The 27,860-nt window shown below is 41.4% G+C and overlaps 1 protein-coding gene across 1 annotated transcript in view; it reads right to left on the reverse strand.

Annotated features, from left to right (window-relative positions):
- Positions 1–8,730: 8,730 nt before the first annotated feature.
- LOC132394042 (E3 ubiquitin-protein ligase MARCHF3-like) overlaps positions 8,731–27,860 on the reverse strand; it is a 90,150-nt gene continuing 71,020 nt past the window's right edge. Inside the window, exons 3-5 of the mRNA XM_059969693.1 lie at positions 26,495–26,699; positions 12,047–12,256; positions 8,731–11,229 (exon numbers count right to left, since the gene is read on the reverse strand). Of these exons, the coding sequence (XP_059825676.1) occupies positions 11,071–11,229; positions 12,047–12,256; positions 26,495–26,699 (574 nt within the window). The 3' untranslated portion in view covers positions 8,731–11,070. The remainder of the gene's footprint in view (positions 11,230–12,046; positions 12,257–26,494; positions 26,700–27,860) is intronic.

Below are 27,860 nucleotides of genomic sequence, written 5' to 3' on the forward strand. Positions count from 1 at the left end.
GTGAAAAGAACCTTCATCAGGGTAAGGTTGAAATAGAACAGGCCTGTGTGCTGGACAATGTGGAGATTAAGGAAGAAGAAGTGTTGGATCTTCCTAAAAACATCAAGATTGATAAGTTCTCAGGGCCGGATGTGATGTACCCCAAGTTGCTGTGGGAAGTGAGAGAAGAGATCACTGGAGCAGTAGCTATGATCTTTGAATCCTCTTTGGCTGCAGGGGAGGTGCCTGGAGGATTGGAGAATGGTAAATGTAGTTCCCATGTTTAAAAAAGGTAATAGGGAGAATCCTGGGAGCTATAGACCAGTGAGTCTTACGTTGGTGGTCTGCAAACTATTGGAAAGGATTCTTAAGGATAGGATCTACGAGCATTTGGAGAAGTACAATCTACTCGTGGATAGACAATGTGGCTTTGTGAAGGGAAGGTCATGCCACGGGCACCTAATTGAGTTTTTTGAAGAATTAACAAAAGAAATTGATAGGGTGGTAGATGTGGTCTACATGGATTTTAGCAAGGCATTTGACAAGGTCCCCCATGAGAGACTCATCCAGAAAGTCATGAGGCATGGGATCAGTGGAACTTTGGCTGTTTGGATAAAAAATTGGCTTACAGGAAGAAAGCGGAAGGTAGTAGTGGAAGGAAAGTATGCTGTCTGGAGGTCAATGACTAGTGGAGCGCTGCAAGGATCTGTCCTGGGACCCCTGCTCTTTGTGATTTTTATAAATAACCTGGATGAAGAGGTGGAAGGATGGGTGAGTAAGTTTGTGGATGACACGGAGATTGGAGGAGTTGTGGATGGAGCTGTAGGTTGTTGAAGGTTACAAGAGGATATAGACAGGATGCAGAGTTGGGCAAAAAAGTGGCAGATGGAGTTCAATCCGGATAAGTGTGAGGTGATGCAATTTGGAAGGACAAACCAGAAGGCTGAGTACAGGATTAATGGTCAGTTACTTAAGAGTGTGGATGAACAGAGGGACCTCGGGGTTCAAGTCTATACATCCCTCAAGGTCGCTGCACAGGTTGATAGGATAGTTAAGAAGGCCTATGGGATGCTAGGCTTCATTAACAGGGGGATTGAGTTCAAGAGTAGAAAGGTCATGTTGCAACTCTACAAATCTCTGGTGAGACCGCACTTAGAATATTGTGTTCAATTCTGGTCACCTTATTATAGAAAGGATGTGGAAGCTATGGAGAGGGTGCAGAGGAGATTTACCAGGATGTTGCCTGGATTGGAAAACAAGTCTTATGAGGCAAGGTTAGCAGAGCTGGGACTTTTCTCTTTGGAGCGTAGAAGGATGAGAGGGGACTTGATAGAGGTCTACAAGATTATGAGAGGCATAGATAGGGTGGATAGCCAGTACCTGTTTCCCAGGGCACCAATAGCAAACATTACAGGGCATATGTACAAAGTTAAGGGAGGGAAGTTTAGGGGAGACATCGGGGTAAGTTTTTTACGCAGAGGGTTGTGGGTGCCTGGAATGACTTGCCAGGGATGGTGGTGGCGTCTAAAACATGAGGGGTATTTAAGAGCCTTTTGGACAAGTAGATGGATGAAAGAAAAATAGAGAGATACGGGGTAGTATTTTTTTTAAGGAATATATGGGAGGGCACAATATCGAGGATTGAAGGGCCTGTACTGTGCTATAGTATCCTAGTGTTCTAGTAATACTAATGAATAAATAAGCAATAAATATTAAGAACATGAAATGAACAGTCCTTGAAAGTGAGTCCATGGGTTGTGGAAACATTGCAATGATGGGGCAAGTGAAATTATACCCTTTGGTTCAAGACCTCAATGGTTGAGGGGTAATAACTATTTATAAACCAGGTGGTATGAATCCTGAGACTCCTCTGCCTTCTTCCTGATGGCAGCAGTGAGAAGAGGGCATAACCTGGGTGGTAGGGTCCCTGATAATTGATACTGTTTTCCTGCAACAACACTTCCTGTAGATGGCTCAATGGTGGGGAGGGCTTAACTCATGATGGACTGGACTTCATCCACTACAATTCGTAGGATTTTCCAGGCAAGGGTATTGGTGTTTCCATACCCGGTTGTGATGCAGCCAGTCAATATACTGTCTACCGCACATCTATAGAAGTTTGTCAACATTTTAGATGTCATGCTGAATCTTCACAAACTCCTAATTGCACTTGCATGCTAGGCCCAGGACAGGTCCTCTAAATAACACCAAGGAATTTAAAGTTATTCACCCTCTCCACTTCTGATTCTCTTGTGAGAACTGGTCCATGGACCTCTGGTTTCCACCTCCTAAAGTCACTCCATAGTTTCTGGTCTTGCTGATGTTGAGTGAGAAGTTGTTGTGACACCACTCAGCCAGATTTTCAATCTCCCTCCTTTATGCTGATTCATCACCACCTTTGATTCAGCCAACAATGGTGATGCAATCAGTAAATCTGAATATGGTACTGGAGCTGTGCTTAGCCACACAGTCATCTGTGTAAAGTGAATAGAGCAGGGGTGGGGGGCTAAGCGCACAGTACCTGTGCTGATGAAGATCAGGAAGGAGATGTTGTTGCCAATCCAAACTGACCAGGGTCTGAAAGTAAAGAAATCAAGGATCTGCAGAAGGGTCTTGGCCCAAAAGATCAACTGTACTCTTTTCCGTAGACACTGCCTGGTCTGTGGAGTTCCTCTAGCATGTTGTGAGTGTTACAGGGCTTTAGGCTGCTCACATGTTAGCATCAGAGACTAAAATCACAGGATCATCGGGCTTTCATGAGTATGTAATGTTTGCTCCATGTTTTGATGGTCAAAGCAAGCATAGAAGGCATTGAGCTTATCTGGATACAAAGCCCTGTTGTCTCCTATGTTGCTTGATTTTACTTTATAAGAGGTGATAGTATTTAAGCCCACCCACAACCGTCAAGCATCCATTGTTGGCTCAAGTTTAGTCTGGAAAAGCCATTTCACCTGTGAGATGATATTCCAGAGATTGTACATAGACCTCTTGTGACTTTCCTGGTCACCGGATTTGGATGCCTCTTTATTGGCCCTCAGCAGACTGCAGATCGTATGGTTCATCCACGGCTTTTGGTGGAGAAAGACTGAAACATTTAGTGGGGACACACTTGTCTACAACTGTTTTAATAAAGTCCATGGCAACCACAGTGTATTCATTGGGATCCACAGATGAGTCCCTGAGCACAGCCCCGTCCACCAACTCATAATTGCTCCTCTGCCCTCCACAATCACCTCCTTGTTGTCCTAATTTCCAGAGCTCTGCTTTTTAGCCTCTGCCTATGTGAAGGTAGGAGACTCAGTTTGCTATGGGGTAGTCTACAGCCTTGAATTCCTTTAAAAGTAGTTCTTCTGCTCTCAGAAAATGTTAAGTAATTTGTTTTGGATTAGAGTGGTATTTGTGCTTTCTGCAGCGCTCTAAGAAAATGGAACGACTATTCTGACTAATGAGACTTGAAGGTGAGCAGGCAATTTACAAAACTTTACTCCATGTCTGACATTGAGAAATAAGCCTGTTTAAGGTAGGGGTTGGCTTCTAGTTTCAAATGGTTCCATTTACAGTCAGAGAATGTATAATACAACCTGAAATTCTTATACTTCACAGACATCCATGAAAAACAGAACCCCAAAAGAATGAATGACAGAAAAACATTAGAACTCAAAAATCCCCCTCATCCTCCCCCATGCAAGCAGCAGCATCAACTCATCAACCTCCCCTCACCCACCCCTGCCCATTTTCAGCAAGAAGCTAGGTACATGCACTTCCATAACAGCAATACATTCTACATTTTACAAATTATTCCTTACTTCATTCTTTTGTTACAGTTTCAAGAATTTGGTACAATGTGCCAAGTTAGAAAGATGTTGTTTGTACAGATAGCCCAAGTATATTGGACTATCTATACCAAGAATCTTGTTTAGAAGAATAGGGGAAAGGGGATCTTGTTGAAACCTATGGAATATTGAAAGGCATTAAGTATAGTGAATGTGGAGAGTATTTTTTTTTAATATTGGGGGAGTCTGTGTCTACAGGGAACTGCTTCGTACTACAAGGATGTTCCTTTAGAACAGATGAAGAGGCATTTTTTTAGCCAGAGGTTGCTGAATTTGTGGAATCTATTGCCACGGACAGTTGTGGAGGCCAAGTCATTGGGTACATTTAATGTGGAGGTAGATAGGCTCTTGATTAGTAAGGATAGCAAAGATTTCAGGGAGAAGACTGGGGAATGGGGTTGAGAGGGTTAACGAGTCAGCCAGGATGGGAATTGGAGCAAACTCGATGGTCCGAATGGCTTAATTTTGCTGCTATTTCGTATGGTCTTATGGATCAGCTTTTGTAGGAAGCTACTAGACAGTGCTGCTTGATATTGAACCCAATTAATTAGGGGTAAGGATGAAAAAGATGTCCTGTTAAGTATCAAGTATTTAAAAATTTATTTGCTTCTAAATACAATATAAATGTTACTGGTAGTATGAGGGAAGAAGCTACTGTTCTTGTTCAGTGTGTGAGATAAACCAGCTGGACTGAAATCTGGAGTCAGTCCTGAAGTGTTTAGAATCAGAATCAGAATCAGGTTTATTAGTACCAGCATGTGACGTGAAATTTGTTAATTTAGCAGCAGCAGTTCAATGCAATATATAATACAGAAGGAAAAAATAAGTACGTAAATCAATTATGTATGTTGAATAGATTAAAAAATGTGCAAGAAACAGAAATACTGCATATTTAAAAACAGCGAGATAGTGTCCAAGGGTTCCATGTCCATTTAGGAATCGGATGGCAGAGGGGAAGAAGCTGTTCCTGAATCGCTGCGTGTGCGCCTTCAGGCTTCTGTACCTCCTACCTGATGATAACAGTGAGAAAAGGGCATGTCCCGGGTGCTGGAGATCCTTAATAATGGGTGCTGCCTTTCTGAGACACTGCTCCTTGATGATGTCCTGGGTACTTTGTAGGCTAGTGCCCAAGATGGAGCTGATTAGATTTACAACCCTCTGCAACTTTTGGTCCTGTGCAATAAGCCCTTCCATACCAGACAGTGATACTGCCTGTCAGAATGCTCACCATGGTACAACTATAGAAGTTTTTGAGTGTATTTGTTGACATGCTAAATCTCTTCAAACTCCTAATGAAGTATAGCCACTGTCTTTCCTTCTTTATAACTACATTGATAGGTTGGGACCAGATTAGATCCTCGGAGATCTTGACGCCTAGGAACTTGAAGCTGCTCACTCTCTCCACCTCTGATCCCTTGATGAGGATTGGTATGTGTTCCTTCGTCTTACCCTTCCTGAAATCCACAATCAGCTCTTTTGTCTTACTGATGTTGAGTGCCAGGTTGTTGCTGGGGTACCATTCCTCTAGTTGGCATATCTCACTCCCGTATGCCCTCTCGTCACCACTTGCGATTCTACCAGCAATGATTGTATCATCAGCCAACTTATAGATGGCTTGTTATCTATTTTATAGTAGCTTGTTATCCTTTGTTGCCACTTGAAGGATCCTCAATGAATATTTCATACTTGATCTTCCTAGCTACAAATATTGAGGATCCATTTGTATGGCCACACACACCATTTGTCAGGGTGGTAGTTTGGCTGTAGTGAAAAACTAGTCATTGTGTTGTGGAGTAATATGTAAGGGTCTTGGCCAGAAACGTCAACTTTGTTCATTTCCATGGATGTTGCCTGACCTACTGAGTTACTCCAGCATTTTGTGTGTGCTGCTTTAGATCTCCAGCATCTGCAGAATTTCTTGTGTTGGCAGTTATTAATCACGTTTAGAACAGGACTGTTCATAGGAATGCAGATAGCTGGAAGGTTTGGAATGTGAACGGCCGGTCTGGCGAATTGGCATTTCTGCATTTCTTAATGGGCTGCTTATAGTTTTGGGGAAGACTACATACCTCCTAGTAGTGTTGATTATATTGTGAATTTGTTGAGGCTTAGTGGCCTCTTCATTGGCTAGCTCTTTGTGCCTGAGAAAATAGCCTGTGCAATTGCTTTTGCTTTCTGTTGATAGCTGTCATGGGCGCACATGGGTAACAGGCAGCCGATGTTTCTGCTCTTGAATCCATGGAAAACCTCTGCACATTTTCCCCACACCTGCTCTGGGGAATTGAATGCAACTTTCCATTCTCTACCTACTGGCTGCAGAAAGCATGAATGTTGTAGGTTCCTTTCAGAATACAGCATCTCTTAGTGTCAAGTTTACAACCATATTCATTTCAGCAGCTTTTTTCTTTTTTGCCATTGTCATGGTTTGGGGCTCCAACAGGTAATTCAAACTTAAAGGGTTCTGTTGATTGTTGGGCTGTAAACATAATAGAAAATTCCAAGCAATTCAACACCTGTTATTTAACAGATGAAGGATTTAAAGTCCTTACTGATTTTGGTAACATCCATTCATTACTCTTCTACAGTTTAAAATCAATTTATTTCAGTAGCCACTAGATGTCACTGTGAGACCTGTTTCTGTCTTGAATTTTAGTTATTTTTCCGGTATCATTGACGATATATTTTTAAAATCTTTGCACCTCTGACAATGCCTTCATTGCAAATTGAAAGGGTGGAACGATGGGCCCTCTTCTCCAAAGATCACATCTTATTCCGCTCTGTGGGTTTTGACTGCTGGACTTCTGTTAACTGGACTACTTCGAAAACGCACCCGTATCAAGTTCAGATCCCCGCATGCCTCACGGCCGCACTCTTAGCCTTTTTATGGAACCACAAACCTGTTCAATTCAATTACTGTGGGTGTCGAGATTGTTCCCAATATAGAAATTGGACTACTATTGTTTCATGTACTTACATACATCCATATAGCTCTTTTCATTACACCAGTGCACAAGGGAAGACTGTTACAGAAAGTGCAGTGCATACAAACAAGATGCGACACCACGATGAGGTAGACTGTAAATTCAAGAGTCCAACTTATTGTACCGGGAGGCTATTTAGTTCTTATATCAGCAGGATAAAAGCTTTCCGTGAGCCTGCTGGTACGTACATCTTCTGCCTGATAGATAGGGGTGAATGTCTGCTGTGGGTGGGGTCTTTAATCATTCTAACAGCTTTGCTGAGGCAGCAAGTGTAGACAGAGCCTGGGAAGTGGAGGCTGGTTTCTCCGTGCTCAACTGCGTCCATGGGCAGAGCAGATACCATTCCAAGATGTAATGCATCCAGATAAATTAGTGAGTGCCAAAGGGGATATGGTGCATTTTTGACAACTTGGCGTGGTGGAATGGTAGGTTGTCAAATACAGAAAACTAATGGGCGTATTTAATACAAATTATGTGGCAACTAATGACACCTAAAGAACATGCTGGTGAGGTAGAGTTGGTACATAGAACCTGATTATTTTCGAATTGCTTCAAAGAAAGGCAGTAAGTGGACGAGGGAGGGAGTTCAGAGGCAGATCTAAAAGGAATTCTTAAGGTGGTAATGAATAGTCCGAGAGAAGCTACAGCAGAATTATTGAGAAAAAGAGTGTATAAAGAAAAACATTTTCAGACTGACTTTTTGTCAGAATTGGAAAAGTTACCTGCAATAACATTCCGGCACACATGGAGATGAGAAATGGCAAGATCAAAGGGATGATCAGAAAGCATGGGAGATAGGAGAGAATGAAGAATGTAGGGTGAACTGCTTGGTAAAGGGAGAAGAGACAAAAAGAACATTAGTAAAAACTCCCCCACCCACCCAGAAATCACAGGGCCACTTCCGTAGTTACAGTCTAAGAATTACTGCAGTAATTGAAGGGGACAGGTGCTGCAGTGGGAAGTATCTAGTGAGAAGCTGCTGCGGCAGCAGTTGTTCCAGGGATGGAAAGGGGAAAATACATCTAAAATCATTTTAATACAAATCTTCCATTAGCAAGATAGGGCAATCAGAAATAACTGACAAGGTATTGTTGATGTAATAGATGCAGGTTCAATAAAAGCACAGGTCATGTTGCAATATACTGCCCCTGCACTACAAAGTGGAATTATGGGGCATGCCAGCATCTTGAGGGGTAGAGTGCAGGGGCATGGTCACTTAACTGCTGGTAATAATTTGTTACTGACCCTTCAACTTCAAGCTAGCATAAATGGAACAGGGCCATTTATTTGAAAGAGTGTGATGAACATTCATCTAAAGACAAGGAAAGTCGGTGGGAGCTCTGGAAATGGTTGCATAAAACTAAAATGCATTTTAGATACTAAAGGTACTCATTGCAATTTATTTCATATGCAAATTTTGCAGCACTTGACTTCAGGATTTAAATTGCATCTGATTCCTCTCACTGAAGGTTTAACATTAAAAGAATACATTAACATGACTGAATTCTTAAATTCTGGACCACCTTTAAATCTGGGTATTTGTTGGAAAACTTGTATTTAGAACTGTAAGTCAAACGTATCATTGGGAAAATGCTGGAATCAGTGTTAAGGAACTAAATGAGGAGACATTTAGACAATTAAGGCAGTCAATCTTAATCAATATGGTCTTATGAAAAGGAAATCTTGACAAATATCTTAGTTTTTCTCTTGAGGATCCAGTAAGGTGATAGATGAATAGACACAGTGGATTTGAACTTCCAGAAATCGATCAGGAAACTTCCGGCACCTTATCACATGAGGCCAATGGCTGTGTGATAACACTGGCATGGATGGGGCAATATCATTTAAAAGAAAACAAAAGGGTTAACCTTTTGCATGACAGCAAAAACAATTCTGAAAAAACTTGTGAAAAGAGACAGTTAACATTTCAGGGCTGATGCAGTTCATCAAGATGAGCAAGAGTAAACAATTCCTCATGCTCTTTATTTTGTAAATATTGTAATATCTCATGGTTTTCTCATTCAATGGTTCCAACAAATATTGTTCCAAACAATAAATTGCTTCCTGTTTTCTAAGGACTCTTAATGATTAATACAAATTATACTTAATTTTAATTTCTGGTTAATAAAAAGATATAATATTACATTTGTACAAGTAAACCACAAGGAAGGAGAAAATACTCGCACAAAACTGGTATTCTCCACAGCAACTTCAATCAAGGTATCCAGGTATTTAAGTTATGACCACATGTTTGATCCACACTTTTGGAAAATTACCATGAAAGTTCTGTTTTTCCTCTTCACCTCCTTCACCTTAGCACCCTAAAACAGTGTTTATTTTAAAACATTAAAGTGGAAATATTCTTAAACTCTTACCTGATTTAAGAGTATCACTTTTTTTTTACTAATACTTTCCTGGAGGTAGCAGTTCAGTGTTGCGAGTCAACACTTGTACTTACAAGGGAACTTAACTCCTTTCCTTCTTGCTGTTATCCCTTGTTTTGCAAATTTAACTTTTAATCTCTATATTAGGTAGGTATCAAATTTAGCTACTTGTAGGTAGACAATTAATTAGATATAATGTGAAATCAATGTGTCTGAACTACCTGTCCTGAATGTTTGTTCCACCTTTTTATTACTTTGATTATGGACAATTCATCATTCCATAAAGTAATTGTGAAGTTCACAAATTTGGAAATTGAGTACTAATATCTACCAATTTTTATCTCAAACTATGAAAATCCACTTTCAGTTCAGGCTATTATGCTCTTCTAAAAATGACATACCTCTAGTGGGGAATAAAGCTGAACACTGAATTAGTTACATGGATAAAATAATGAATGATGTATAAGCACAAAGGCATAACGGGAGCTTATGCTAAACCAAATGCATTTGGGTTAATTTTGTAGTAGTAGAATAAATACTAAGAGAAATTGCATTTCAGTATAATCACACATATAATAGGAACCAACACAAGGTTTTTCAGAATTTTTGAACTAATTAGGAACATCAGTTCTGAGATCTGCACCACTTGTGTGTACGTACATAAAATAAATTTCCAACATTAAAATTATTACATCAGCTAAACATTTAGTAAGCAAACTAAAAGGGAATGCAGTTGCTAACTGAAGGTAAGGATTAAAGAAATTACTTAAATGTCTAATTCATGGTGATACTGTGAACAGAACGGTTAAACAATTTTACTCAATTTAAATTTAAATTGGACAGCAAGATTCTATGTTCAGAAAACATTTCCAAATCTTTTATAGAAAAAAAATTAGAGTAAAATTACAACTTTTGAAATATGACATCAAATTCACAGCAACATCAAGTATAAAGATCAATGAGGATAAAAAGAATCCAATTAACATTCATTTTCATGTAGCAAATAAATATTTAATATTTACCACCAATTCATTCTTGGTGAAATTTATGTTCATAGTTGTGACAAAGATTACACTTTTTTTTGGTAAGTCACCTGTATTTCATAAGTTATTAAAAAGTTTTAGCATTAAATCATCACTGTGCAATATGGCAGTGAAAGTTTTGGTTGTGGACCCACAGTTTAAATACTGTAGTGTGAGACCATGGCTTCAGAGCTGCACAATGGCAGTACACTATGCATGGCTCAGTCCTGGGCTGGGTGTGAAGGTCACCTGTGAAGTTACAACAGCTGGACTCAGTTGGGGGGGAAGGTAGTAAGAAGGGATCTTCTCCCCCCCCCCCCCCCCCCAGTCAAAGAATCATGACGATTGTGGCTGATCATCTCCTTAATAATGTTTTCTTGCACTGGATCCATGTCACTCAATTTTCCCTTAGCATTCAGAAAGACATTCACAGCTATTTTAAATGAAAATAACAGCCTCGACACCCCTCGAGAGAAAAGAATTTCAGATTCGCCAACACTAATAGAGAATTTTTTCCTCATTTTAGTATTAAATGGCTACCCATTATTAAAACTTAGTTGAGGTGAGGATGCTCAAGGACTTGTGGGTTTCAGAAATGTGAAATAACATCTTGCAGTACAGAAAATGCTTCCATAGCACAAGCCTAATGCATGGCTGTCCTTTCCTGTAAAATAACCGCAATTATGTGATTTGACCTAGAAACTGTTGCACTTGTGTTCCACTTCACATGAACAAAATTATTTTTTTCATATTTACAATGATAAAATGATAAAACACGGAAGTTAGGATATATTCTGAAGAAAGGTTACATCCTAAATGACTATATGGTTAAAACTCAATTTTAAATCCAGAATTGTGACATTGGCTAAGGTTACACAATTGTCTCTTTTGAGTTCCTCTTCACTGGATGCTGACCAAGAAGCAATTGTTGAGTAGATGATGCATCTGATGTCTTTGGGATAAGCAATATTACTCTCTGATTAGCTCGACGCCACTCATTATACAACCGGCAGTGGTAACGGAATGAAACCTGATTCAAAAGAAAACTCAGTTAGCAAATTATCCCCATATTTCCACAGATCAACAGCAGGGAAACCATTGCTAACCCTGAACAGAGAACTGCCCTGCTGCCATCCCACGTTATGTAACTAGCCCTCCACGGGCATGAGTTCAGATCCCATTAGGGTTGTTGGAAAATTTATGTTGTTAATTAAACACTCAAACATTTACGTTCATAATGATGAAATCACTGGATTGAGACATAGCTGGAACTCAGGGAGGGAGTGCAGAATATCTTGTAGAGTCATAGAAAACTACAGCACAGAAAAAGGCTCCAATGTGCATTTAGTCCATGCTGAACCATTATTCTGCTTAGTCCCATCAACCAGCATCTGAACCATAGCCCTCCACACACCTATCCATGTACTTATCTAAACTTCTTTTGAATGTAGAAATGGAACCTAAGTCTACCACTTATGCTGGCAGCTTGTTCCACGCTCTCACCACCCATCTCAGTGAAGTTCCCCTTAAACATTTCACCTTTCACACTTAACCTATGACCTCTAGTTCTTGTCAACCCAACTTAAATATTAGAGACAAATACAAGTAGTTAATCAGTAGATATGAACACTGATTAAAATTACTACTGAACAAGAGCTACTTGTTTACATGCACTAACTGCAACAAATTAGGGGCAGACTCAAGGAAAATATGTGGATGAGTCATTTCATTTATTAGAGAGCTGCTCTACATGTTTAATTAATGAATATAATGGCTGACAATATCTCTGCCATATCAGAGTGAAATTATGATTAGTATATTATGAGTAAGAGATAAATTATACTCACTAGTGTCCAAAAGAGATAAATAGTAAAGAGTGCAACAGTTAAGGCAATGAGTCCAATCGCTTCCAAGCGGCTGCTGAAGTGTAGATGGTCAACTGCGCCCCGTAAACACAACCAGCCCGAGATTGTGGCCAGAGGGGTTATAAACAGAAAGCACACCATGTCTCCGAACAAGGTCCGCTTCTCGTGTTGCGGGCCTGGATTTCTCAGCCACTGTATTGGACGAAAAAGAAACAAAAACACGTTTTGACTTAGTGAAGTTCTTCACATTCCTTCAAACAAAAATGGTCAAAGTCGAATTCTCACTGTGCAACATCTCAATTTTAACTGTACAATTCTTTTGTAAATACGTAACATGGCTTATTTTAAGCAGATATTTGGCTCGCTGTATCTGTGATTTCATTTAAATGGATTTCCCATGGAAAACAAGCATTTGAAACATTTTCTACACAGAAGAATTCAGGCTAAATCTTTACATTTAAAAAAAATTCTAAACTCTTACCAAATCCATACTGGGAACTGCTGAACCTTCACCTTAATCAACAAAAGCACTACTTTTAATCCTTACATTACTGAGAGAACATTTATCTATAGTGCCTTTTGAAGGTAAATGGTGCCTTTGCACCTGAAAAAAAGTTTCCTGTTGGGTTGCATGGGTCTCAGTATGGGCCCCTTGCTGTTGTAGTAAATATTTGGACTTAAATATAGGGACAAAAATTAAGAAGTTCGCTGATGATACAGAAAATTGGCTGTGCTAGACAGTGAGGAGGAATGTGATGAATGGGGTTGAATTCAGGTTGGATGTCCAGGTCCCAAGTATGTATGGGAGTCACAAAGGTTGGGACCACCCCACATCTCCGTGTTTGGAAGTCTGTGCGAGTTAGAATGTCAAAGTCCATACAAGTCCAGAAGTAGAGGCCCAAAGGTCAAACCCAGTGAAGTCTGGTAGGCAAAGCTGAAGGTTGAACCCTAGAGAATGAGTCCAGAGGTAGAAGCCTGAATGTTGAAGGCCAGAGGCAGAGCCTTGATGGAGTCATAAGGGCCTGAAAGAGTCATGAAGACCAGGGTCACTGGTGTTGGAGGTTTTTGAGAGTTCAGAAGGTCAAACCCTTGATCAGCTTTCTGGGATGAAGTCAAAGCTGGAGGTCGGACCTCTGCAAGTCTGAGAATCTGGGAACAAGGACTTAGGGCCTGGAAGCAGCCTGTCCTGGGTTTGGAGGCCTGCCTGGTTGTGTGAGTGGGTGGGACAGGAAAGGGGCTTGTTTTGTTGTTACAGACACAAATTGCTGGCTGACCTCAGCAGACAGGCAGCATCTATGGGAAAAATAAAGAGCCAACATTTTGGGCCAAGATACTTCATCAGGACCTCAGAAAGCGTCTTGACCCAAAGCGCCAGCTCTTTATTCCTGTCCATAGATACAGCCTGCTGTGATGAGTTCCTCCAGAATTTTGTGCACGCTACCCTGGATATTCAGCATTTGTAGATTTTTTTTTCATTCTGCTGTCTTGTTTTATTTTTGTTTCACTTGCTGCTAGTGGTGTTCTGTGGAAAATTGTGGGTATGGTACGTTGGCAGAATACGTAGTGACACTTGCAGGTTGGTTCCAACACTTCCTTGGATGTGCTGGTGGTTAATGCAAACAATGCACTGTTTGTTGCAATGTATGTACATGTGATAAATAAATCTGAACCTCAAGTTAAAAAGAACTTGGATAAGTATAATGTGCTGGATATAGACCTAATGATGGAAGATGGGATTATGCTGGGTAATGTTTTCAACTGGCATTAAAATGTTGGGTCATGTGGCCTTTTGTTATAAATCTTGAGTTGGAGAACACAGGAACATTTCCAATTACAACCACCTCATGTTTTTTGTGCCTTTCGATAGTGTTATGAATGTACCACAGCTCTGAGGGGCTGAAGGTAGCCCCCTCCTTTGTGAGAATCGCAAGATCACTATTGAGTCCGTTCAGGAGACCCAGGAAATGGGAGAGAGAGACGTGCCGAATACCTCGTTCCTCCGCGATGCAAAATAATGCGACATTGACCATTGTCTCCTGGACACCACGTTTGTGGATTGGGGACTATGCTACGTGCAAGCCCTCGGGCAAAGTGGGCTGGTTGAGAGAGGGATTACATCATCCCAACCTGATTGACATCTGAGACCCCGTGAGGAAGTATAAAACAGGGTCTGGGGGGAACAACCCCTTCAGACGCACCAGAAGAAACGCTAACGATCCCGTAGTAGCGGGAAGCCATTTGAAGGCAGTCACGTGCTGGAATCGGTGACTTGAACCACAGAAACCAGCTTTTAGCTAACAATGGGGAAGCCCGCTCCCCTGATTCAACGGATTCGCTTCATAAAAGACCCGGGCAAGTTTCTTTTCTCACCAATCTCTCTCTCCAACAAGTGAAAACCCAGCAGTCCCCCAAAAGGCTGAAGCCTGTCGGAACTGAGTGACTTTTATATTTCCATCGGACAATATATTATCCCTTAGACCAGGGGTCAGCAACGTTTACCACTGAAAGAGCCACTTGGACCCGTTTCCCACAGAAAAGAAAACACTGGGAGCCGCAAAACCCGTTTGACATTTAAAATGAAATAACACTGCATACAACGTTTTGTTTTGCCTTTATGCTATGTATAAACAAACTATAATGTGTTGCATTTATGAAATTGATGAACTCCTGCAGAGAAAACGAAATTACATTTCTGCATGCAACAAAAACATTTTGAACTCCGAAAAAAAGACGTTGGGTTGAAGGTTACTTTGAAGTAAAATACTCAACGTCTATTTGAGTCCTTCTTGTATTTATGAAAAACGCCAAACTTAAATTTGCCGCCAGCAGCAAACCAAAAATAACATCAGCCAGCTGTCAGCCTGAAAAATAAAAGGACTATTTCACTGAACAATGAAAACATATGAATATACGTAAAATAATAGGCAATTAAAATATTTATCATACTTGTTCAGGTTGACTCACAACTGACAATGCAGTCGTATTCAGTAGGGATGGATCGATGCTTAGGGGAGTGACCGGGAAGGATAATGTGTTTTTTTTCCTCTCTGAACTCACAGAAGCATTTCCCAAACGATGTTTGCATTGCGATGATTGCAGAATGTAAATACTCCGAATTTATCATGTCGTGACCTTGTTTGAACTCTCTCAAATTGGGGAAGTGAGACAATGTGCCTTTCTGTAAATCTCTGGCAAACACTGTCAACTTGCGCTCGAATGCCAAAACATCCTCCAACATGTGCAGGGCTGTACGTCCTTTCCCCTGAAGAGCTGTGTTCAGCGTGTTCAGGTGCGCTGTCATGTCTACCATGAAGTCTAGCTTTTCCAGCCACTCTGGCTGTTCCAGCTCAGGAAAGTTGAGCCCTTTGCTGCCCAGGAAAGTTTTCACTTCTTCCAGACACGCGACAAAGCGTTTCAGCACCTCCCCTCTGGACAGCCAGCGATAAAAACACGTTGTAGCGGTTGCTACACGCAGTCAGTAAACTGCAGTCAAAGATAGCTTTATTCGAACTAAACAGCCTTGCTTTTAAGCCTCCCTCAACCCGCCCCCATGGGCGCGGATGCTGCAAAAGACACGTACTCACAAACCCCCGTAGGCTATCTCCCTTAGCCTGAACGCTGGCTAATTGTGAGCCGGTTCGGATGTGTCAGGAAATGGGTCGCCACAACGTCTTATTTAGATTGTACAAGATCACCATAATCTTCAAATTTAGATTTACATTTCAAAAACTAACAAACTAACATAAAATACATTTTAATTAAATACTGACCATGTAGCGGTGTGCTACACGCAGCGCTAAAATTACGACACGGAGTCGGTAACTGCAGTCGAAGGAAAAAACTTTATTCGAAATCTTCAGCCTCACTTTTAAGCCTTTGTCAACCGGCCCCCCGTGGCGCAGAGGCTCCAAAGCTCTGTGCTCGCAAACCCCCGTAGGCTATCTAATTGTGAGTCGGTTCGGATGTGCCAGGAAAAGGGTCGCCACAACCAATTATTTCCCAAAGCAACAGGGAGCCGCAGCACAGACGTAAAAGAGCCACATGTGGCTCCGGAGCCGCAGGTTGCCGACCCCCGCCTTAGACAAACGATTGAGCTGTTTCCTATTGATGGTTATTATTAGACCCGCGCTTTTAGATTGAGTAGTGACGACGTATATTATCTGAATGTTTGTATTAATCTTATTTTTGTGCCCCTTCATAAATAAAGACTTTTAAAAATAGTACCGTCAGACTTCAACGGACCTCTCTATCTTTGCTGGTAAGTGAACCAGTTACGGGATTTCGTAACAGTTGGGGTTCTCGTCTCGGGATTTGACACCAAACTGGAGGGCCAGTGAATCGGGCTTGTAGGTCCAAAACTTGGATCTGGTTACACGGGTAGCCAGATGGGAAACCAGCAAAGATGGACGTGGGTGAATTTATAGAAAACCCGACTCTGGAGGCGGCCTCCAAGTCGGACTTGATAAAATTGGCGAAGGAGTTAAACCTCGCAGGGGTGAGGTTGTCAATGAAAAAGCAGGAGGTGCGAAGGGCAATAACTCAGTATTATATCGGGAAGAATGTGTTTACAGCTGAGGTATTGGAAAATATCCCTGAAAAGGTACCAGCTAGTGGGGCGGCTCAGTTAGAGTTGGAAAAATTAAGGTGGGAACATGAAATTAAGTTAAAACAGCTGGAAATAGAGAGGGGGAGAGGGGGAGAGAGAGAGAGAGAGAGCATGAACTTCAGCTAAAAGAGCTGGAAGCAGCTGAGGAGGAGAGGACCGAGAGGAGCGGTTTGATGTCAGTCGGGCGTTGAGGTTAGTACCCCCGTTCGAGGAGACGGATGTTGATAGTTATTTCTTGCTTTTTGAAAAGGTGGCAGTGAATCAGAAGTGGCCCAGAGAGCAGTGGGTGGCGTTGTTACAAAGTGTGTTAAGAGGGAAGGCCCAGCGGGCATATGTGGCGTTGTCCACGGAAGGGGAAAGGCAAGACGGCCAGAGGTTTCCGGGTTTGACCTGTTTTAATTGTGGAAAGGGAGGGCATATTGCATCACGATGCTTTGCTCCGAGGAAAGAGATAGGAAAAGGAAAAGCCGCAGTCCCTATCGGGTGTGCCGTGGTAATCAGTAAATCGACAAGAGAGCCCCGGGTAGACAGAGTACGAGAAGGGTCTGAGACTTGTCTGACACACGGAACCGTGTCTGTGAGGAAGGGGGAACCACCAATTCCCGTACGAATCTGGAGAGACACGGGCACTGAGCTGTCGTTGATCAGCAGTAAGGTACTAGAATTTGGTCGAAGAACGGGCATGGTAAAGGTAGAGGGGATCAGCAAAAGAATAGAAATGGTGGCCTTACATGAGGTCATTATGGATTGTGAGCTGGTGTCTGGACCCGTTGAAATAGGGGTGCCATCAGAGTTCCCGAGAACTGACGCAGACATCCTTCTCGGTAACGATTTAGCAGGTGGTAAGGTTTGGGCAGCCATGATGCCGACCCGCCGACTGGCAAGTGCGGTGGCCCTGCCCCTAGAGTCCCAGATCTATCCCGCATGCGCGGTCACTTGCAGCCTGTCGAGAAAGGCAGCTGAGAACGAGAGCAGTTTAAATCGGGCCAGTTTTGATTAGGCCGAGATGTTTCTACCGACCCTGTACCACGAGGGTTTAGAGGGGGGTAAAACGAAGAGTAGTAAAGTGAAGGAGGGTAAGGGAGCGGAGGTAGATCTGCCTTTAGCGAGGAGAAAGGTCCGAGAGGCAGAAAATAAAGATGAGGAACCGATAGAGCGGTTAAGAGGTCCAGAGTTGGACATGGATGATCTGTCTGGTTTGGCAGAACTGTTTGAGGAAGTTGAAACTCCTAAAGGTGTTCCCGATAATGAAATGAGGGCAGCCCTAGATGAAAAGGGTGCCCTTACCTCAAAGAAATCTGCTGGGTTGGCAGATGAGGTTGTTTCAGCCCACGGGGTTGAGTTTACTCCGGAAGGGAGTTGCCCAGAGAGTACCTGGGACAAACGGGGGAGCTTAGAATTTAAAAAGGGTACAGGTATTGAAAGCCTGGAAGAGGCCAATGTCCCGTTTGAGTGTGTCCAAGATGGGGATGCACGTGGTACTGAACCTAGTAACAGAGCTCAGAAGAAGTCTGAGGTATTTGATTTAGTGGAACGGGGCGGCCGTCCTTGTGGGTCAGATAGACTTGGTTCAGTGGGAAAAGGGTTAACCTTGGTAACCGTGGGAAGTGTGAGTTCACCGGTGTTTGTACTCGAAGGTGAGTTCAAAGTTAACGCAGAATTTAAGAATGGGGAGATGAGGATTATTATCGAAGGAAACAGAAAGTCTGTAGCTCCCAACTCGAATGAAGAAATTTTAAACCTGGCAGATCGCTTACAGAGTGAGCCGGGAGATAGCGGGGCCCCCCACTCTATTGTTATGCCAGGATGGGGTGTGAAGAGGCCAAATTCGAAATGCTACTTGAACAAAGAGTTCAAATTAAAAACCAATAGCCTGAAGGGTGCTGACGAAAGAGCTAGCCACCTGGGTAAAATTAAAGAATTGGGTGGAAATGGTCTAAGTTTGGGACACAGTGTTGATAAAATAACCCCTATGAACGAGGCGGGCGGGAGTTTACCACGCCAAATTAATCAAGTTCCCCACGGGGGGACTCACCGGAAAAGAGGCGATGGTTAATGGGGATGCCATTTTAAACAGGAAAGCAGGTTGTACAGGATTGCGCCAAAGCCTATGAATAATAAAGACAGCCCCTTGGAGACCTGCCGGTTAAGTAAAACGACCGAAACGATTAGTAGATTAGTATTCGCATAAACTTTTGTAGATGCACATAAGCTAAGATCACACCTCCTTAGTTTTGTTGCTGAAGGAAAGAAATAAAAATAGGTGGTTATTAAATTGAAGTCTGATGCTAAAAGACTTTAGTACAGTATGCGATGTTAAGATATTAAAGAAAGTGACACTGTAATCGTTAACTGTTTAGATACTGAATTGAATGTATAACTGTATTACTCTGTAAAAAAAAACTTTTGTATTGTGTTAGATTCTAAAACCCTGTAAGACTCTGTACTACTTCGTTTTCACTGCTGGTGAAAACGCTTTGAAGAAAGGGGGTGTTATGAATGTACCACAGCTCTGAGGGGCCGAAGGGTACGGGGTAGCCCCCTCCTTTGTGAGAATCGCAAGGTCACTATTGAGTCCGTTCAGGAGACCCAGGAAATGGGAGAGAGAGACGTGCCGAATACCTCGTTCCACCGCAATGCAAAATAACGCGACTTTGACCATTGTCTCCTGGAGACCACATTTGTGGATTGGGGACTATGCTACGTGCAAGCCCTTGGGCAAAGTGGGCTGGTTGAGAGAGAGATTGCATCATCCCAACCTGATTGACATCTGAGACCCCGTGAGGAAGTATAAAACAGGGTCTGGGGGGAACAACCCATTCAGACGCACCAGAAGAAACGCTAACGATCCCATAGTAGCAGGAAGTCATTTGAAGGCAGTCACGTGCGTTCGATTCTGTTGCTGGAATCGGTGACTGGAACCACGGAAACCAGCTTTTAGCTAACAACGGGGAAGCCCGCTCCCCTGATTCAACAGATTCGCTTCATAAAAGACCCGGGCAAGTTTCTTTTCTCACCAATCTCTCTCTCTCTCCAACAAGTGAAAACCCAGCGGTCCCCCAAAAGGCTGAAGCCTGCCGGAACTGAGTGACTTTTATATTTCCATCGGACAATATATTATCCCCTAGACCAGGGGTCAGCAACCTTTACCACTGAAAGAGCCACTTGGACCCGTTTCCCACAGAAAAGAAAACACTGGGAGCCGCAAAACCCGTTTGACATTTAAAATGAAATAACACTGCATACAACGTTTTTTTTGCCTTTATGCTATGTATAAACAAACTATAATGTGTTGCATTTATGAAATTGATGAACTCCTGCAGAGAAAACGAAATTACATTTCTGCATGCAACAAAAACATTTTGAACTCCGAAAAAAAGACGTTGGGTTGAAAGTTACTTTTAAGTAAAATATTCAATGTCTATTTGAGTCCTTCTTGTATTTATGAAAAACGCCGAACTTAAATTTTCCGCCAGCAGCAAACCAAAAATAACGTCAGCCAGCTGTCATCCTGAAAAATGAAAGGACTATTTCACTGAACAATGAAAAAATATGAATATGAGTAAAATAATAGGCAATTAAAATATTTATCATACTTGGTTAATGGGATTTCTGCTCCTGGACCTCAGCGCACAGCGTCTGCACATCAGGGCTGTATGAGGTCACCTTCATCTTTACACAGGATCGCAAGCTGTCATCTGTGAGGTTTTCAATATCACTCCATTTGTGTTTCTGAGCAAGAACAGCCTTCTGACGGGCAACATCTTCAAGGTCTGCTGTCAAGCGTCTAAACTTGGACACCCATATGTCTTTGTCGGCTATGTCGGCCAGTTCCATCTCAAGATCAGGTTGACTCACACCTGCCAATGCAGTCGTATTCAGTAGGGAAGGATCGATGCTTAAGGGAGTGACCGGGAAGGATAATGTGTTTTTTTCCTCTCTGAACTCACAGAAGCGTTTCCCAAACGATGTTTGCATTGCGATGATTGCAGAATGTAAATACTCCGAAATTATCATGTCGTGACCTTGTTTGAACTCTCTCAAATTGGGGAAGTGAGACAAAGTGCCTTTCTGTAAATCTCTGGCAAGCACTGTCAACTTGCGCTCGAATGCCAAAACATCCTCCAACATGTGCAGGGCTGTACGTCCTTTCCCCTGAAGAGCTGTGTTCAGCGTGTTCAGGTGCGCTGTCATGTCTACCATGAAGTGTAGCTTTTCCAGCCACTCTGGCTGTTCCAGCTCAGGAAAGGTGAGCCCTTTGCTGCCCAGGAAAGTTTTCACTTCTTCCAGACACGCGACAAAGCGTTTCAGCACCTTCCGTCTGGACAGCCAGCGATAAAAACACGTTGTAGCGGTGTCAGTAAACTGCAGTCAAAGATAGCTTTATTCGAACTAAACAGCCTTGCTTTTCAGCTTCCCTCAACCCAGCCCCCATGGACGCAGATGCTGCAAAAGACGCGTACTCACAAACCCCCGTAGGCTATCTCCCTTAGCCGGAATGCTGGCTAATTGTGAGCCGTTTCGGATGTGGCAGGAAATGTGTCGCTACACTTAGGTTGTACAAGATCACCATAATTACATTTCAAAAGCTAACAAACTAACATAAAATACATTTTAATTAAATACTGACCAATTATTTCCCAAAGCCACAGGGAGCCGCAGCACAGAGGTGAAAGAGCCACAAATGGCTCGGGAGCCGCAGGTTGCCGACCCCCGCCCTAGACAAACGATTGAGCTGTTTCTTATTGATGGTTATTATTAGACCCGCGCTTTTAGATTGAGTAGTGACGACGTATATTATCTGAATGTTTGTATTAATCTTATTTTTGTGCCCCTTCATAAATAAAGACTTTTAAAAATAGTACCATCAGACTTCTCTATCTTTGCTGGTAAGTGATCCAGTTACGGGATTTCGTAACAATAGATATCACTTTTCCCTCAAACCTCTCATTGTCTAAGACTAGTTCCCACCTTCTCTCTGCATTTTTGTTTTGTTGTGACTAAATCAAAGTACAAAAGCCTGAAGACCCACACTTGGCATTTTAGGAACAGCTTCTTCCCCTCCACTACCCATGAATACTACTTCACTATTCCTTGATGGAACTATTTATTTCTGTCTGGTACTGTGCTGCTGCTACAGAACCAACACATTTCGCAGCATTTATCAGTGATAATAAATCTGCTTTTGCTTCTGCCGCGGATATCCGTGGCATGAAACTCAGGGCTTCAAAGGCCTAAATGAGCGCAGCCATTACTAGGTAGAGCTAAATGAAGAGTTAACTATTCAGCCAATTACTTGCAATTAGTTCAAAAATTTATTGCTATCATAAAGGTAAAAAATTTCCATATAACAGAAAGATCTAGTTGGTAATGGGAAACCAAAAAACCCGACACAGAAACATCGCTACCCCAATCCATCAATAATGAGCAGCATTTAACTATGACGTCATTACGCAAGCCTACAACAATCCAAGCTTAATTTTTCCTGTGTGGTCTTTAAGCAATAGACTTACAACTTCCTACAGCATATAGAAATGCATTCAGTCCATATTGAACCCTGCACAATTTACTGCAAAGTTCATCTTTAAGTAAAGGTCTAAGTAGAGCTCCACATTTGCCTCAACTTGTATTCACTGCAAATGTTGTCACTCCACATGCAAAATGTAAAACTTTTTAACATGAAACCTGCAGAAAACTGCCGCAAGTATCCAGAACACTTTCACAATTTACTGGTATTATCTTGTGATCAATTCCTTCCTTCAGCTCACTTTTAAGTTGAGACTCAGTCAAAAGAGAACTTGCCATCATGCATCTGTAAGAATTAGATATAAACTACTTCTAGTCTTGTGTCTGCCTCTATTGTATTTGCTCCTGATATTAGAAATAGTTTATCAATTCACACCAGGCAACAATAGCATCACCAAATGGAGCAGCCAGACATTTACATTAATGAAATCAGAATACTCTTTTGGAATACAGACACTAAGCAAAGTACACTTGACGTATTAAGTTTTACATATAGTTTTCATCTTAACCCCAAGTGCTAATACAGTTCCTTTTCTGTGATTAGAATTTGTAGCTTCCCTAATGCTTTAAGTTCATTTAGAAAAATGAGAAAGGCAAAATAAAGAGGAAAAAACTGAGCATTGCCACCTTTAAAATTGATATTCCCTATGACACACAGGAGCCTTTCACCAATTTATGATCATGCCAGCTTCCAGTGGATAATCCCATTAAAACCATTATCCCTCTCATCATTTTCTGCACCCTTGTATCTCATTCTCTCTCATACATACTCCCCTGAATTCTTCATAGATTCTTTTTGCCATTACCTACTCTAAGGGCAATTTACAATCAATTCACCCTAAGTACATATTTGAAATCTAAGAAGAAATCCACTGCAGTCACAGAGAAGATGTCAAAATGTCACACAGACGGCAGCTCTAATCAGGAATGAACCAGCATCTTTGAAGATGTGAGGTGGCAGTGCTGCCGTGCGGCAAAATAATAATCACATGGGTATCCAATAAACAATCCAGAGCAGTTAGCAGAAGATTATGGGTATGAAGTAATAAAATGGTAACATTATTTTATAATAAACAATGAAGAAATATTAAAAGACTGTGGAACACTATTCCCATTAGCCCTGGAAGTTGCCCAAAAGCTCTCTGAAGGCAATTGGATTGGGTCACAGGACAACTCAGACAAGAGTTGTGTACATTTGGATCAAGACCTTCCAAACTGATTTCAAAATATTTCATCTTTGGTCTCACATTTCTCCTTCCAAGATGATTAACAAAATGCTTTTCTTCTTCTTCTTCTTCTTCATATTATTGAAATGCTTTACAAATTTCCAACCAGGAAAGCCAAGACCTGTTTATAAATATTTTATGATTATAATATTGAAATGCTTTACCCATTTCCAACCAGGAAAGCCAAGACCTGTTTATAAATATTTTATGATTATAATATTGAAGTGCTTTACCCATTTCCAAACAGGAAAGCCAAGCCCTGTTTATAAATATTTTATGATTATAAATTTGCATAAGTATATACCCAACAAAAGTTATATGAAAAGGAGAGAGGTTTAAGACTATAATGCAAAATATTCATCAGAGGATTCTCCTTAAAACCTTGCACAATCCCATAGCGTAACTGATACTGGCAGAGAACCACATCTGAAAAAAAATGGCAAGAACAGGAAAAAATGATTCAGTTAAAAATATGGAACTAGAGAATACATATACGTAAAATCACAGGTAGTGAGTGTTAAATTTTGGGGAAACAAGAAAGAAATAACTTTAGATGAGAAAGCATCTTGACATCAATATAGGTAACCATATAACAATTACAGCACGGAAACAGGCCATCTTGGCCCTTCTAGTCCATGCCAAACACTTATTCCACCTAGTCTCACTGACCTGCCCTCAGCCCATAACCCTCCATTCTTTTCCTGTCCATATACCTATCCAATTTTACTTTAAATGACAATACCAAACCTGCCTCTACCACTTCTACTGGAAGCTTGTACCACTCTCTGAGTAAAGAAATTCCCCCTCATGTTACCCTTAAACTTTTGCCCCCTAACTCTCCTACTCTCAATGGAAAAAGCCTATCCATGTCAACTCTATCTATCCCCCTCATAATTATAAATACCCCTATCAAGCCCCCCTCAACCTTCTACACTCCAAAGAATAAAGACCTAACTTGTTCAACCTTTCCCTGTAACTTAGGTGCTGAAGCTCAGGTAACATTCTAGTAAATCTTCTCTGTACTCTCTCTATTTTATTGACATCTGTCCTATAATTCGGTGACCAGAACTGTACACAATACTCCAAATTCGACCTTACCAATGCCTTGTACAATTTTAACATTATAACCCAACTCCTATACTCAATGCTCTGATTTATAAAGGCCAACATACCAAAAGCTTTCTTCACCACCCTATCCACATGAGATTCCACCTTCAGGGAACTATACACCATTACTCCTAGATCACTCTGTTCTACTGCATGCCTCAGTGCCCTACCATTTACCATGTATGTCCTATTTTGATTATTCCTACCAAACTGTAGCACCTCACACTTACCAGCATTAAACTCCATCTGCCATCGTTCAGCCCACTCTTCTAACTGGCCTAAATCTCTCTGCAAGCTTTGAAAACCTACTTCATTATCCACAACACCATCTACCTTAGTATCATCTGCATACTTACTAATTCAATTTACCACCCCATCATCCAGATCATTAATGTATATGACAAACAACATTGGACCCAGTACAGATCCCTGAGGCACACCACTAGTCACCAGCCTCCAACCTGACGAACAGTTATCCACCACTACACTCTGGCATCTCCCATCCAGCCACTGTTGAATCCATTTTACTACTTCAATATTAATACCTAACGATTGAACCTTCCTAACTAACCTTCCATGCAGAACCTTGTCAGAGGCCTTACTGAAGTCCATATAGACAACATCCACTGATTTACCTTTGTCAACCTTCCTCGTAACCTCTTCAAAAAAATTCAATAAGATTTGTCAAACATGACCTTCCACGCACAAATCCATGTTGACTGTTCCTAATCAGACCCCGTCTATCCAGATAATCATATATACTATCTCTAAGAATACTTTCCATTAATTTACCCACCACTGACATCAAACTGACATGCCTATAATTGCTAGGTTTACTCTTAGAACACTTTTCAAACAATGGAACCACATGAGCAATAAGCCAATCCTCCGGCACCATCCCTGTTTTTAATGATGTTTGAAATACTTCTGTCAGAGCCCCTGCTATTTTCACAATAACTTCCCTCAAGGTCCTAGGGAATATCCTGTCAGGATCTGGAGATTTATCCACTTTAATATTCCTTAAAAGCATCAGTACTTCCTCCTCTTTAATCGTCATAGTTTCCATAACTTCCCTACTTGTTTCCCTTACCTTACACAATTCAATATCCTTCTCCTTAGTGAATACTGAAGAAAAGAAATTGTTCAAAATCTCCCCCATCTCTTTCGGCTCCACACATAGCTGCCCACTCTGATTCCCTAAGGGACCAATTTTATCCCTCACTATCCTTTTGCTATTAATGTAACTGTAGAAACCCTTTGGATTTATTTTCACCTTACTTGCCAAAGCAACCTCGTATCCTCTTTTAGCTTTTCTAATTTCTTTCTTAAGATTCTTCTTACATTCTTTATATTCCTCGAGCACCTCATTTAGTCCATGCTGCCTATATTTATTGTAGATATGTCCCTTTTTCCTAACCAAGTTTCCAATATCTCTTGAAAACCATGGCTCTTCTCAAACTTTTAACCTTTCCTTTCAACCTAACAGGAACATAAAGATTCTGTATCCTCAAAATTTCACCTTTAAATGACCTCCATTTCTCTATTACATCCTTGCCATAAAATAAGTTGTCCCAATCCACTCCTTCCAAATCCTTTTGCATCTCCTCAAAGTTAGCCTTTCTCCAATCAAAAATCTAAACCCTGGGTCCAGTCCTATCCTCCTCCATAATTATATTGAAACTAATAAGTGTAACGTGTAACAATTTCAAAGGCTGTTAATACTCAATGGAAGCATGCTCCATTTCAAATAAAGCACGGATTACCCAATAAACACATCTTTCCAAAGATGGGCCTCAGCTCAAGATGAAAAGCTTTTCTTTATAAGTGACTCTCTAGATAGCAGTTCATGCAGTTGGAACTAAAGGTTCCTTCAGTTAACCTCCACCACATTTTTTGTTTTAAAAAAGAAATTTTGTAAACCAATTGCTGCACAATGATTCCTTTGAAAATAAATGAAATACAGACCTCTATTAATGGTCGAGGTTTCTGTTCCACTGAAAACTTGAAGTGGCAGAGTTCACAGTAATTGGTGTTTGAAGAAGAAAGCCAGTGTTCTAAGCAACTCCTATGAATAGTTCCTAGAGTCCCAGTACACTCACAAGGAGAGAGTAGATCTTCCTGATTGCTGCCTTCATGACAGATCCTACACATAGGCCGGTCATTGAATGCACTGCAAAGGAAATTGGTTCATCGTCAATGTCTGAAGCTAAAATACAATAACAGAATTGGTCGAATAAGCCTTCGCAGTCATGTTAAGAATATACAGCAGTTCTCACGACATATTCAAAGATTTATTAATTAAATAATAATGATTTTTTAAAAATTATTTCAACAAATAAATAAATAGCAGAGTTTATGGGGTCTGAAATCACACTCTAAAATGTTGCTTCCAAATCCAGCTTGCAGCATGGCAAATTTGCAGAGGGAATGGATTGGAATATAGGCACTGCACAATATACCACTGCTGCAGGACAAGACTGCATAAGCAATAAATATAGTGGTTAAAACATATTCGAGCTGGAAGCCTGTAATTAGTGGAGAACCCCAGGGATCTGTACTGGGACCTCTACTGTTTGTGAAGTATACAAATGACCTGGATGAAAATGTAGATGGGTGAGTTAGTGAATTTGTGGATTATATCAAGATTGGTGGATTTGTAGACGGTCTAGAAGACTGGCAAAGAATACAGCACAACATGGATCAGTGGCAAATATGGGCAGAGAAATGACAGATAGAGTTTAACCCAGATAAATATGAGACAGTACTGTGTTCAGGGCAAGCTTCTTAAGAGTGTTGCTGAGAAGGGAGACCTTGGGATCCAAGTTCATAGCTCCTTGAAAGTGGCTACACAGGTCAATAAGGTGGTTAAGAAGGCTTATGGAATGCTTGCTTTTATTTGTCGAGGCATTGAGTTCCAAAGTCAGGACGTCGCATTGCAACTTTAAAAAATTCTGGAGTATTGCATACAGTTCTGGTCACCCCACTATTGGAAGGATTTTGAAGCTTTGGAGAGGGCACAAAAGAGGTTTATGAGGATGCTGACTAGCTTAGAGGGCATGTGCTATGGTTTTCTCTGGGGCGTCAGAGGCTGAGGGGAGATCTGATAGATTATGAATGGCATAGAAAGAGTGGACTGAGAATACAGTATCTGTTTCCCAGGGTTGAAATGTCTAACACCAGAGGGTATGCATTGAAGGTGAGAGGGGTGGGTTCAAGGGGAATGTGAGGGTTAAGTTTTTTTAAATTCTAAGTTGTGGATGCCTGGTATGGTGGCAGAGGCAAATACATTACAGGCTTTTAAGAGATGGATGCAAGGAAGATGGCGGGATTA

The sequence above is a fragment of the Hypanus sabinus genome, chromosome 5, assembly GCF_030144855.1.
Source record: "Hypanus sabinus isolate sHypSab1 chromosome 5, sHypSab1.hap1, whole genome shotgun sequence".
Taxonomy (NCBI): Eukaryota; Metazoa; Chordata; class Chondrichthyes; order Myliobatiformes; family Dasyatidae; genus Hypanus; species Hypanus sabinus.